The sequence below is a fragment of the Myxine glutinosa genome, chromosome 4, assembly GCF_964187855.1.
Source record: "Myxine glutinosa chromosome 4, kmMyxGlut1.1, whole genome shotgun sequence".
Taxonomy (NCBI): domain Eukaryota; kingdom Metazoa; phylum Chordata; class Myxini; order Myxiniformes; family Myxinidae; genus Myxine; species Myxine glutinosa.
In genome coordinates this window covers 152,989,126-153,002,497 of record NC_136264.1, presented here as the reverse complement: position 1 = coordinate 153,002,497, position 13,372 = coordinate 152,989,126, and the positions used below count along the sequence as shown (strand labels likewise).

At 47.0% G+C, this 13,372-nt stretch overlaps 1 protein-coding gene across 1 annotated transcript in view; it reads left to right on the top strand.

Annotated features, from left to right (window-relative positions):
* LOC137425426 (AF4/FMR2 family member 3) overlaps nucleotides 1–13,372 on the top strand; it is a 232,478-nt gene that overhangs the window by 209,678 nt on the left and 9,428 nt on the right. Inside the window, exons 20-22 of the mRNA XM_078776641.1 lie at nucleotides 7,969–8,062; nucleotides 8,676–8,719; nucleotides 12,899–13,095. Of these exons, the coding sequence (XP_078632767.1) occupies nucleotides 7,969–8,062; nucleotides 8,676–8,719; nucleotides 12,899–13,095 (335 nt within the window). The remainder of the gene's footprint in view (nucleotides 1–7,968; nucleotides 8,063–8,675; nucleotides 8,720–12,898; nucleotides 13,096–13,372) is intronic.

The window sequence follows — 13,372 nt, the reverse complement described above, 5'->3', positions numbered from 1 at the left end:
GCACCCACTCACAACTACCGGCTCCCAGAGCCCACCTGCGGCCTCACCTGGCCGACATCCTCACAGTGGTGGAGTGCCCAACCAACTACACACACTAACAGGCTACACGCCCAGCCATTTCCACAACACTAATGCACCCATTCACAACACCATTCTGCAACCGCACCACAAATGCCAATATCCAACCACAATTTACCTGCACCCTCTACCTAACACTTACACTACCCGCCCCGGGTGCTCGTGAAAGGGGTCCACTCTTCCCCCATCCACACCTTCGCACCATGCACACCACTCCGTACCACTTACTCCAACTCTCTCCACACACCTGTACTTGCACACCTGTGCTCTCACACCTGGTGCCACCTGCACCCTTCTCTCCCCAAGCGCATTCGCGCTGATCCACAACACTCACTACTCACACACTGCTCCACACACCTGTCCAGTTGCACACCTGTGCAATCACACCTGTTCAATTCTCACACACACGGCATCATCTCAGCTAACTACTCCCTTCTGAAACATGCGCTTCCCAGTCGTCCCTTTAAACTATTGCGCTCCCACGTCATTATCATCCACACTAATCTACCTGCGTCCCCACTACAGGTAGCAGTCACTAACTAACCTTAACGTCACCTAATGTCATCTTCTAGGGCCCTATCAATATAACCTAACCCACCCGGGCTAGTTTTCACTGCCATACACCCCATAAGCTATTGCGCATTTGCCCCACACCTGTGAGGGATGGTGGATTTGCCATCCCACCACATCGGGGGCCTCTCACTACCAATTTTGCACATCAAATTTCAACAAATCAAAAATTTGCCAATCACTACTCATCATCTGCCAATCACTACTGCCAATCCCTTGCCAATCATCAAATTTTGTTTTTCTCTAATTTTGGGTCCAAAACACTAACCTCATCACCCAGTCGACTCACTAATACCTCTCGGTGCGCCAATCCCTGTCCAAAGCCCGGCTTCGTAAAGCCAAGCAATGGATGCTGGTTGTTTTGTGCCAGCGGCTGGATGCGTCCAGCACTCGGTGCAGGGACGGGGGCTTACCCGTGCCGAGATCCCACACACCACCTCGGCGTGGAGCCATCCAATGCCCCGATCTAGACCTGCCGGCACGTCTCACCAAAAAGTGGTCGCCATGACGACCCTTTCTATCGGGCTGCCAGCTCCGCCTAGTGGAGCACGGACGCGGCCGTTCAAAGCGAGGCCCAGCACGCACCGAGGGCCCGATTCGGCTATAAGTCGTTCTAAACTCTATCCCGTCTAACGTCGATGCTTCACCTGGACGCTTACACCCCGCAGCCCGTTCCTTGCTCACACATCCAGCCGTTTCCATGCTCCTTGTACCGTTCCTTACACACCCAGGCACACCCATTCCACTCACAGCCTTGGTCACACACCTGACCACCGAACACTTTGGCACACATTCGTTGGTCGCACACCTCACCAATACACCGCTTCGCACCCCCTCCTCGGTCACCTCCTCCGTGACAATCACAGGTGTGCCCTCATTCGCACACCCAACCACGTGCCTCACCACCAACTCCAGCGTGCATTCCCACTCACGCTCTACCATTCCAGGTGTGCATCCTTCTATTCCAGGTGTACATCCTCGCTCACCTGTCACAACCAACTCACTCTCCTTGTCATTCTCACTACTCTCACCTCCATTCTTGACAGCGCACTCACCCTTACTCTTGACAGCGCACTCTTTCCCCATGCACCTGTCCGTCACACACCTTCCTCGCGCACACTCTCCCGTCACACCCTCTGTAACACTCACCACAGGTGTGCATTCTTCCTTGCCTTTGACAGCGCACTCTTTCCCCATGCACCTGTCCGTCACACACCTTCCTCGCACACACTCTCCCGTCACACCCTCTGTAACACTCACCACAGGTGTGCATTCTTCCTTGCCTTTGACAGCGCACTCTTTCCCCATGCACCTGTCCGTCACACACCTTCCTCGCGCACACTCTCCCGTCACACCCTCTGTAACACTCACCACAGCACGCTTCCATGTGCTCCCTCGCACACGCGCTACGACCGACTCACTCTCGCCAGCACACTCACTCCTTGGCACGCACTTTTTCCTCACACACCCCAGAGTCGGACTTTCTTGCACACCTCCATTTTCGCACACCAGACCTGTCACACACCTCACCAACGGCCTTTCACGAACACCCGGATCCAAACCAATCCCCAAGCTTTTTAAATCCCCTGGCGCATCATACGCACGACCATATTGGTCACCACTTACACCGGGTCCTCTTCCTCTTCGCTTCTCCTCCATCACCTGCGAATCCCTCATCCGGTTAATGAGCACATCATCACGATCCAAACACAGACTTTGGACCAATTCTTTTATCTCCTCTTTTATCTCTTTCTTATCCCCTCTCCGTCGCTTCTTAATTTCGCTCATCCCTTCTTCCACTTCTTCTAATTTGTGCTTCACCTCTTTTATTCCCCGGTACGTCTCCTCCAGCTCGTCCTCCAAGGCTACCTTGACCGTTTCCATGTGCGTCCTCACCTGCCGGTCCTTCGTCTCCATAACCTCTATCACCTCGTCCAGCCTCGTTGTCAGTCCCTCACGTACCATCTGACATTCCCTCTTCGTCGCTACCAAGTCATCTTTTAGTTCTTTCTGTGTCGCCTTTAAACCTCCTAATACCGCAGTGTTCCTTTGAACCTGCTCCACTAACTCCGTCTGTCCCACCGTCAGCTGCTCCACCTCCTGCGTCAGGACCTCTATGCCCCCTTGTAACTTTACAGTCCCCTTTCTCACCTCCTTCTCCATGTGCTCCTTACAGTGCCTCACCTCCTCGCGCACTCCTCCGACCTCCTCACTCACTCCTCTTCTGATCTCCTCTCCCATCACTTGCATCTCCTGCCCAGATGCCACCCTCATCTGCTCCATTTCCTCCCTGTGAGCATCCAGTTTGGTTTCTACCCCCATTCTGACCCCCTCTATCTGCTGCTCCATTTGTTTAACTTCCCTTTCCGCTTGGTCCCTCATGTCCCTCAATTTGCCTTCCATACTGTTTTCTAACCCCTCTAACCCTTTTTGCATCCCTTCCATTTGATTCTCTTGAGCGGCCATTCTGTTTTCTACCCCCGTTAACCCATTCTTTACTTCTTTTATCCCGTTGTCTAACTCCTCAAAATTATTGTCTAACTTCTCACTGGTACCCCTCGCTTCGTCCCTCATTACCCCCATTTGGCCCTCCAATCGCTCACCCTGAGCATCCATCCGGTTTCCCAACCGCTCACTATTAGCCCTCGTTTCCTCCCTCATTTTCTCGCTATTCTGGGCCATAAGGGCCTTCATTTGTATGAAAAAAAGGCCCCAATCCATCGGGGGCGCTGCCACGGTCGCTGGCGCGGTGATCAGCGAGGCGCCATTTTGCGCGCCCGCTTCTTCGTGCGTGACGGCGCTATTTTGCGAACCTGCCGCCCTCACTGCTTCGCTCTCCTCCTGTCCCTCATTTTGGTCCTGGATCGACCCTACCTCACTCTCCCCTACCGGACCCCAGCCGTCTTGATCCGCCATAGCGCGACTTGCAAAATTCGAGTTTCGTAAAACAAAACAAATTTCGGCCGCTCCAAATTTTGACCAAATTTTTTTTTCCTCTATTCGTTTTTTTTTTTTCTTCAAAATTTGGTCGGGCCTCGAATCTCACTCCCGACACCAATTGTTACAGATACGACTTTGATGGTATGGTGGGCCGAGCGGGATGGCCGCCGTATCCGTACAAGTTACCCGATTGTGCCCGAATGTTGACTAATCGCGCTACGCTGGCTCAATAGGAAAGAGAAGACACCCGGCTGGGTTATAATGACACAATACGACACCAGGGTTTCGATTCTCAAGTATATTCGTACGGAAAAAGGTTAGATTACAGGGGCTAGAGGTATATTACAGGAAGACAGGCACTTAGACACACTCTTATATTATCCCCGGACAGACGACAGACACACGGGACAAAATGCTGACTCACACGGGGGTTGATGAAAAGGGGAGGCAGGTCGCGATGGCTCAGGTGCACCTGGCTCAGGGACAGAATCACGTACGGTGGTGTCCAGAGATGCGTGAAGGTATCACAGCGCTTGTGGGTCGCGACTTTGGTCTCAAGCTGGGGAGGTCGCTCAGCGCTCGGGAGGGTGGCGTCTTTTCCTTCCAAGCTCGGGGCGCATCATCTCTTTTCGTCCGGCGCGGGGCCGCGTATATATCCGGCGGGGAGTGACACGCCCTCGGCTCGTTAGCGCCGCCCCAGATGGCATCGGCCCATGGCTTCTCATTGGGTGCGGGGGTTACCGGCTCCGCCCTTGACGAGGGGCCGACAGGGAGCCCCTTCGTGGTAACCCCGTGGAGCGCGTGGTCAATGGTGGCTAACCGAGCCGGAAGGAGGACGCCCACTCCCCATGCCGTCACCGCGCCGCCCCCCTCTTTTGTTGTTGTTGTTGTAGTTGGCGCTTCTTCATGGGGAAGAGATGCGGAGAGGTATGGGGAGGTCCTAAACTTCCTAACAGGTGCTATATAATCACATTCTGGTGCAACGAAGAGTCATAATTAATGGAAACAAGTCCTTAACTGACATAGATTAAGAATAACTAGCAAGATGTCCTATAATTGTCTACGTGTGGTGCGGGGGACCTGGGCACGACATTTAATGGGGGGATGAAGGGGAAGATCGGCTCTAATGGGTGTTGTTTACAGACAATGGGACTAGGGAATGGGGTAAGGGAGAGTTGGGGAGTATCGGAGAAAATAGGGGAATATTTACAAGCGGATATGGAGGCCAAATTCCATATTCGCAACAATATATATATATATATATATATATATATATATATATATATATATATATATATACAGGGTGATTGAAAAGTAACTCCCTATTTTAAAATATTTAGAAATTATTTATTTATTGTAATATTTTTCTCAAATTTTTAGTGTTTGTTCCTTAATGTATGAGAATTTAATCTGTGTTGGTTCTTTTTCAGATTATTTTTTGTTTGAAATTCGGAAGCCCTACAAACATGGCTGGACGTCTTACCCTGCAGGAGCGTGCCCAGCTAGTGGCACGTTACGAAGTTTGGAAATCCGTTGTTCAGGTGCAAAGATGGTGGAGGACCATTAAAGGAGCACATGCTCAAGTTGAGGCAAAGACGATCAAGAATTGTCATGCAAAACCCATGGCTACAGGATCTGTATCTGATACTCGAAGAAGCGGTCGCCCTTCCAAGTCCAGTGACCCGGAGACAGTGCAAGCAGTTCAAGAAATGTTTACACATAGCCCAAGAAAGTCAATTCGACAAGCAGCAAGGGAAAGTGGGCTCGCCTTTCACACAGTACGAACTGTGCTCAAAAAGGAGCTTAAATGGCATGCTTGGAAGCCGCACTACTGTCAAGCACTCTCTGCTGAAGACTGCGACATTCGCATGGAGTTTGGGGAGGTGATGCTGGCTTGGTATGAAGATTGGTCTGATCTCTTTGAAAATATCCTCTGGTCTGATGAAGCGGTATTTCACATCGGTGGGTTTGTGAACCGTCACAACTGCTATTACTGGGCAGGAGAAGTCCTCGTGTTATTTCTGAAAAAACGCAATATCGGCCCAAGGTAACAGTGTGGTGTGGAATAGCCACACCGTGTTTGTAGGGCTTCCAAATTTCAAACAAAAAATAATCTGAAAAAAAACCAACACAGGTTTAATTCTCATACATTAAGGAACAAACACTAAAAATTTGAGAAAAATATTACAATAAATCAATAATTTCTAAATATTTTAAAATAGGGAGTTACTTTTCAATCACCCTGATATATCACAGAGGGCTCTCTGTTCATCCATTCATGGTTACACTGATTGGCTGATGTGTGTGTGGCTTGGTGCAATGTGATTGGCTCCTGGCAAGATTGAATAATGTATCGTATGGGCTTATTAAAAGCTGATATTCAAAATCTGATTCCACATTTCACGATTGGAACTCATGGTCTAAGTAAATATGTCGAAATCTAGAGTGAACTTGGAAAAAATATTTGGAAGCGATTTTTAAATTAAATAATAGGTACCACGTGATGTGAGGTACAATTGCTTCAGAATTCTTTTTTTTACTCTTTTAAAGGTAATTATTACCTCCGCCACCAAAGGTGGATGGAGGTTATGTTTTCACTTCTGTCTGTCTGTTTTTTGTCTGTTTGTGAACAAAATATCTCAAAAGGTTGGGGACGGATTCGGACGAAATTTGGCAGAGATGTAGCGTATGTGACAAGGACGAAATTATTAGATTTTGGTGAAGATCAGGATTCGGATCCGGCTACTAGAATTTTTGAAGTGATTCTTCACCATTTAGAGATCGGGCCAAAAACGATACATAGCAGGATATCTCAAAATTGTGTGGACGGATTTGGACGAAACTTAGTGGACCCGTTCGGTGTCTGACAAGGACGATTCCATTCGATTTTGGTGAAGATCTGAATATGGATTCGGATATGAGAGTTATTTAATTTATTAAGTGATTCTCACCATTGGGAGAAAGGGCCAAAAACGATACATAGCAGGATATCTCAAAAAGTTGTGGACGGATTTGGACGAAACTTGTTTGACAGGTTGTGTGTGTGACAAGGAAGAATCGATTCAATTTCGGTGAAGATCCGGATCCGGATCCAGCCAGTATAATTTTTTAAGTGATTCTTCACCATTGAGTGATATGGCCAACCAGGCGGAGGTATGCTCTCTCCTGAAGTGCCGTTCTAGTTAACATTGCGTTAAGGTACGACCTCAGCTGATTAGACGTTACGTTAAGGTACGACCTCAGCTGGTAGGATGACTTCGAGGTACCAATACTCTCATCTAAGCTGTCTAGCCTGGGTTTGAATCCCATGCAATGACAAACCACCAAGTATAACCCTTGCTCAGGAAGCTGCTTTGGTGGCACAGATGCTCATTAATGAATATGGTACATCAAGCATCAAATAAAAGTAACAACTGAATTGGGAAAGTGGGAAAAAACTGAAAAGGATATTAAACCCGTTTAAAAAGGATAGAGCATGGACATATAAAGATGGGAGGAAGAGGGGAGTAGAGGAGGGGGGAGGGAAGTGGAGAAGGGAGTGGGAAGAGGGGGATGTGGGAGGCAGAGGGAAGTGGGAGGGAGAGGAAAGTGGGAGAGGCAGAGGAACGTGGGTGAGGCAGAGGGAAGTGGGGGAAGGAGAGGGAAGTGGGGGAGGCAGAGGTAAGTGGGGGAGGGAGAATGGTGTGGGAGAGGGAGAAGGGTGTGGGGGGGGGGGGGGAGAAGGGAGTGGGGGAGGTAGAAGGGAGTGGGGGAGATAGAGGGAAGTGGGGGAGGGAGAGGCGATTGGGGGAGGGAGAGGCGATTGGGGGAGGGAGAAGGGAGTGGGGGAGGGAGGCAGAGGTGGGGGAGAGAGAAGGGAATGGGGGAGCGAGAGGCAATTAGGGGTGGCAGAGGAGTGTAGGTGAGGGAGTGGGGGAGACAGAAGGGAGTGGGGGAGACAAGGGAGTAGGGGAAGCAGTGGGGGGAGATACAGGGAGAGGGTAGTTCGGGGAAGGGAGAGGGGAGTGGGGGAAGGGAGTGGGGAAGGTAGAGGGGAGAGGGGAGTGGGGGAAAGGAGAGGGGAGAGGGGAGTGGAGGATACAGGGAAGGGAGTGGGGGGGAGACAGGGAGGGGAGGAGAGATGGGGGATTGGGGGTGAGGGAGAGAGAGGAGGGTTTTTCTCATCACTTGGGATGGGTAGTGTGTGTGTGTGTGTGTGTGTGTGTGTGTGTGTGTGTGTGTGTGTGTGTGTGTGTGTGTGTGTGTGTGTGTGTGTGTGTGTGTGTGTGTGTGTGTGTGTGTGTGTGTGTGTGTGTGTGTGTGTGTGTGTGTGTGTGTGTGTGTGTGTGTGTGTGTATTTGTAACACCACTCTTTTTTCCCATCTTGCTCATTCATATTAGTTACCGCTGCCTCTCCCTGCTGTACCTCCACCTCTTCTGCTTCAAAAAGGACAGTGCACTGAAGTACAGCAAAATTCTCATGGACCATTTCAAAGTAATGACAGTGATTTCTTTTCTTTCTACTCTGCTAAATGGTGTAAATAAAATGTCACAATGCTACTTCACATTGTTTTTTCTTTAACATTTGTTTGTCTGTGAAATGTATTTTTCTTTTAACATAGAAAGTTGAAAGGGAGTCAAAAAGTTTTTCATCCCACTATATTGCAAAATGGCAGAAATGTTAGTCCTTTTCTGTGTAGTTTCCAGCCAGTGCCATACATTTTGTCCTGCAGTGGGTGAGTTTCCTGATGCCAGTAATTTAGAAATCAAGTTTAGGACTAAAAATCTTCGGAAAATGGAAAAACATTTTGACTCTCACTTGTGTTTCTCTTCCCCCCTCCCCTCCTCTCCCTTTTTCTCCCTCCCCATGTACTCTTTGACCATTACTATGCAAAGTTATTCTGTGCCTTGTCGTTGCACTTTTCATCTCTGGTTGCAAGAAATGACTTGTTTTTATTTGGATGATAGAGATGTGTTCAGTTTTTCTTCTTTTCACATTTTCACTGTTTTGAGTGTATACATGCAACTATATCAAGCCTGGGCACAAGGCTTTTCATGAAAGGTTTATAGCTAATCTTTCTTTCAATACTTCTTCTAATCAATTTCAGAATACTTCTCTAACAGCACGTGCTCAATCACCAGGAAAAGACAGGTATGGTCTTTGGTTTCCCTCCTGAATTTTTTTAGTACTTTCAATACTTTCAATACTTTCAAGCCTGGTGTTGGCTTAGCGGTTAGGGTGCCGGCTTGGGATCCGAGGATCCTGGGTTCGAATCCCGGTCGATCGCTGAATTAACGCCAGGGGGGTTGACTCAGCCTGTCATCCTTCCGAGGTCGGCCAATTGAGTACCAGCTTGCTGGGATGAATGATCCCGGTGTGTACCCCGGCTTAGAATAGGTACACCGTATCCCTGCGCATCGTAAGAGCGTGACCAAGGGTTGGCGTCAGGAAGGGCATCCGGCCATAAAAACATTGCCTCAAACAGGGAACCATGATTGTCATGGGGCCCGCAAGGCTAACCCCTGCTCCAGCGGGGAAAATGGCCTTAAAACGATCATTCATTCATTCATTCATTCAAGTGGAAAAAAACATCACATCACTCATTGAAATCATGTGCATTCTTCCCCAAAATTATATTTGCAAAGTGTATCATTCAAATGAGATGTTCATTGAAAAAGTTTTAATCAGGCCTTCTATGACTATTCCATGAAGCTCATTTTTAATGAGGAATCCAAATTCTATTCCAAATATCCAAAAAATTAAGGAATCCAAATAAGTTTCAGAATAATAAATCTAAGGCTAACGATTCCAAATAGTTTTAACTATTCAGTTTTAACTTGTTCATTATTTTAATTAACCCTAACTATTCCATGAAGCTAATTTTTAATAAGGAATCCAAATTCCTTATTTTTGGTCTTCCACGAGCCTTGACTTTGGATACAAAAAAAGCTCAACTATAAAATATTAATCACAGGAAGTGAATTTGCATGATTTATATAAAAATTTTCCTGATCATCTGGATGGCTCAGAGTACAAATCTGATTGCTATGTCAAGTAATTAGTTATTTTCAGTTTATGGATGGGAGTTTTTTGTGTGGGGCAATGTCGACTTGGAATCTCCTCGAAGATCAGCTCGGTCTCAAACAAACAATAATTTAGTAAATACTAATGGGGAAAAAATAGGTGATTCATTTTTAAATAACCTATCAAGGCTTATGGAAGAGCTGAATCATAGGTTGAAGGCATCAACAGACACAAAAAGGGACAGAGGGAAAGCAATAGGACAAAACATATTGTCACATCCCAGCACAAGAGGAGGAATTTGAGGAAATATGAGGTGGCAGTCGAAGGCAGATTTGAGATCCTGGAGGGAAGAGCTCGAGGTTTCGACTCAGGAATATCGTTCCACAACAGAACAATTATTGGGCGTGTGACCATTGCATTTTAACTTGGGAAGGAAAGAAGAAAAGAACCACCTTTAGAGGCCATTTTTCCCCGCAGAGCAGCGGTTGGCCTTTTTCGGGCACCTTGGTCCCCTTTTTGAAGCAATGTTTTATGGCCAGACGCCCTTCCTGCCGCCAACCCTGTTGGTCGCCTCTTGCAACACACAGGGAATTACCAGTGAACTGGTACTCAATTTGCCGACCTCGGAAGGATGACAGGCTGAGTCAACCCCCCTGGCGTTAATTCAGCGATCGACCAGGATTCGAACCCAGGATCGTAGGATCCCGAGCCGGCACCCTAACCGCTCAGCCAACACCAGGCTTGGGAAGGGGAACAAGGAAAGGGTTTCTGGGAGAAAACATTATCTGGTGGGGCAGGATTTTGGCATAGCGCAGAGAGAGCAAGATCAGAATATAACAGGTTAACAAATAAGCTGCGAGGTCACCAACCTGCCTGCAGGGAGAAAGAAGCATATGTTGAGAGTCGTTTTTCGATCAAGAGATACAAATGGCATTGAGGGCTTGACAATCCATGGCCTCAAGTGTGGTATATTGGTAAACAGCAACCTGTCTGGAATGGGGAGCCATATCCCTGGACACTTCTGAAGAAGGCCTTGCACACTTATATTTGAAGACAGCAGCAAAGGAAAGACTTTTCCTTGCGAATTATTCTGAGGCAGCAGCCGGTTTTCAAGGGCAGGTTACACCTGACGGAGAGGCCCAAGAGCCTCTCCGCAAATACGCAATTTGGTGTCTGTCTGTCTGACCGCGATAAATCCCGTCGTTACTTATCCAAACTTGACAGGGGGACTAAGAGTCACATGATACAGGTTGTGGCGATTTAACTCCACAGGTGGTTGAGTAGTGAGATAAGGAGTACTATTCAAAACTAGAAGGGCACTCGGTTGAGCGCATACCACCGCCAGTTTGAACAGTTTGGTTTTTGCATCCCACTGATAAATAGGCCGGATCTGGATTCGGACCTGAACCAAAATCGAATCGTACTTGTCACCAAACCAACTCGTCCACCAAGTTGTCAAAACTCATCCATAACTTTTTAAACTATGTTATATGTCGCTTTGCGCCTGATCTCTCAATGGTGAAGATTCACTTAAAAATTAAATAATTCTCGTATCCGAATCCATATTCAGATCTTCACCAAAATCGAATCAATTTGGTCTTATCACACACCCAACACGCCCACCAAGTTTAGTCCAAATCCGCTCATAACGTTTTGAGATACCGTGCTATATATCGGTTTTATCACTATCACTCAATGGTGAAGAATCACTTCAAAAATTAAACAATTCTCGTATCCGAATCTATATTCAGATCTTCACCAAAATCGAATCAATTTGGTCTAGTCACACACCCATATCCAGCTATATTTCCTGGTGTTGCCTGGTATTGGCTTAGCGGTTAGGGTGCCGGCTTGTGATCCGAGGATCCTGGGTTCGGATCCCGGTCGATCGCTGAATTAACACCAGGGGGGTTGACTTGGCCTGTCATCCCTCCAAGGTCGGTAAATTGAGTACCAGTTCACTGGTAATTCCCTTTGTGCCGCAAGAGGCGACTAACAGGGTTGGCGGCAGGAAGAGCATCCGGCCATAAAACATTGCTTCAAAAAGGGGACCACGGTGCCCCAAAAAGGCCAAACCCTGCCCTGTAGGGAAAAATGGTTTCTAAAGGTGGTTCCATATATATCATTTTTTGGCCCTATCTACCAATGGTGAAGAATCACTTCAAAATTCTAGTAGCCGGATCCGGATCTTCACCAAAATCTAATCATTTCGTTCTTGTCACAATAGCCAAATTTAGTACGAATCCGTCCATAACTTTTTGAGATATCTTGTTCACAAACAAACTAGAAGACTTCATGCAGAGCACGATACTTGCAAAATCCACCCCTCCCCCCCAAAAAGGTTGTCATGGATACATCAAATTGTCAATTTCATCAAGATTGAAATTGACGATCTTAATCAAAGCTCGGGTCAATCAGATTAAAATTGATGATTCTTCAGGTGAAAATTCACGATTTTGAAAGAAAATTAATATATATATATATATAGTATCTATCTATAATTCCATTAATCTCTGTGTGTATGTGTGTATGTGTGTATGTGTGTATGTGTGTATGTGTGTATGTGTGTATGTGTGTTTGTATGTTTGTCTGTGACCGCTGTTTCTCGACAACCACGGGTCCGATATACTTTAAACTTGCCAGGTATATTGCTGGGGACCCGAGGATGTGCCTTTTCAAGGTTTGAAATTAATCGGACAAGTACTTACCGAGCTATGGCGATTTAGCCGTTCGCCGTTCGCTTTGGCGTTGCGAATGGACCAAACCATTGCATGTAAATAGAGGGGGGGGGTTCTGTGGTCGTTGCGAATGGACCAAACCATTCATGTAAATAGAGGGGGGGGGTCTGTGGTCGTTACTGCCACGTGGTTTCAAAGTTTTTTTTTGTTGTTGTTGTTTGCACGCATGTTTTTTTGCACCCACGTACGGGCACGCCCTAGGATGTTTACACACACACACCCCTACACAAATTTTTTTTTTTTTTTTTTTTTGGCAAGGAACGGGCACCCACGTACAGGCACGTCCTAGCTTATATATAGTACGGGCATGCCCTAGTATGTATAAACAGCCTAGTGATGTCTTAGCTTGCCTTGCTTTTATCATCCACACCTTTCCACCTCCATCCTCTTCCTCAGGTTAATTGAAGTTGATAAATAGTTGGATTGAATTCATATGGTGAAGGTGTCGTGCAGGCTCGATGGGCCGAATGTTTCCTTCTGCATCCATGTTCCTTGTGTATACTTTATGAATATTTTGTTGTCGATCTGCTCAAATTAAGCGTTGTTTCGTCATACTTCTTCACCACAGGGCCACCACCACATTGTGCTCTCCATTGCTGGACACATCCACATCCACATCCACATCAGCAACAGCAGGGCCGAGAACTTTGTCAATCCCTCAGTATGTTGTCCATATGACCACAAGCCACCTGCATATCACAAACCAACTTCTTCACAGCTACAATGCTTGGGAACAGGCTGAGGCCCTGGCCAAGGAGAACATTGGTAAATGCCTCTTTCTACTATTTACCTCCATTAAGGGGATAAACCCCCACAATAGCATGGGACCCAGTGACTGTTCCAAAAAGGTAGAGAAAAGGCGTTCATCCCAAATGCCTTTCAAATATTCACAGCTCTTATATTTTGCTGCTTGCATGGGAATGCAGCTCAAATGTATGGTTGCTGCAAGTTTGGACCAACAAGTATTGTACCACTGGAGTTAGCAATATAGGTTAAAATTTGTACGTTGCTGCAGTCAATATACTGTTCAATTTCGGTGTTC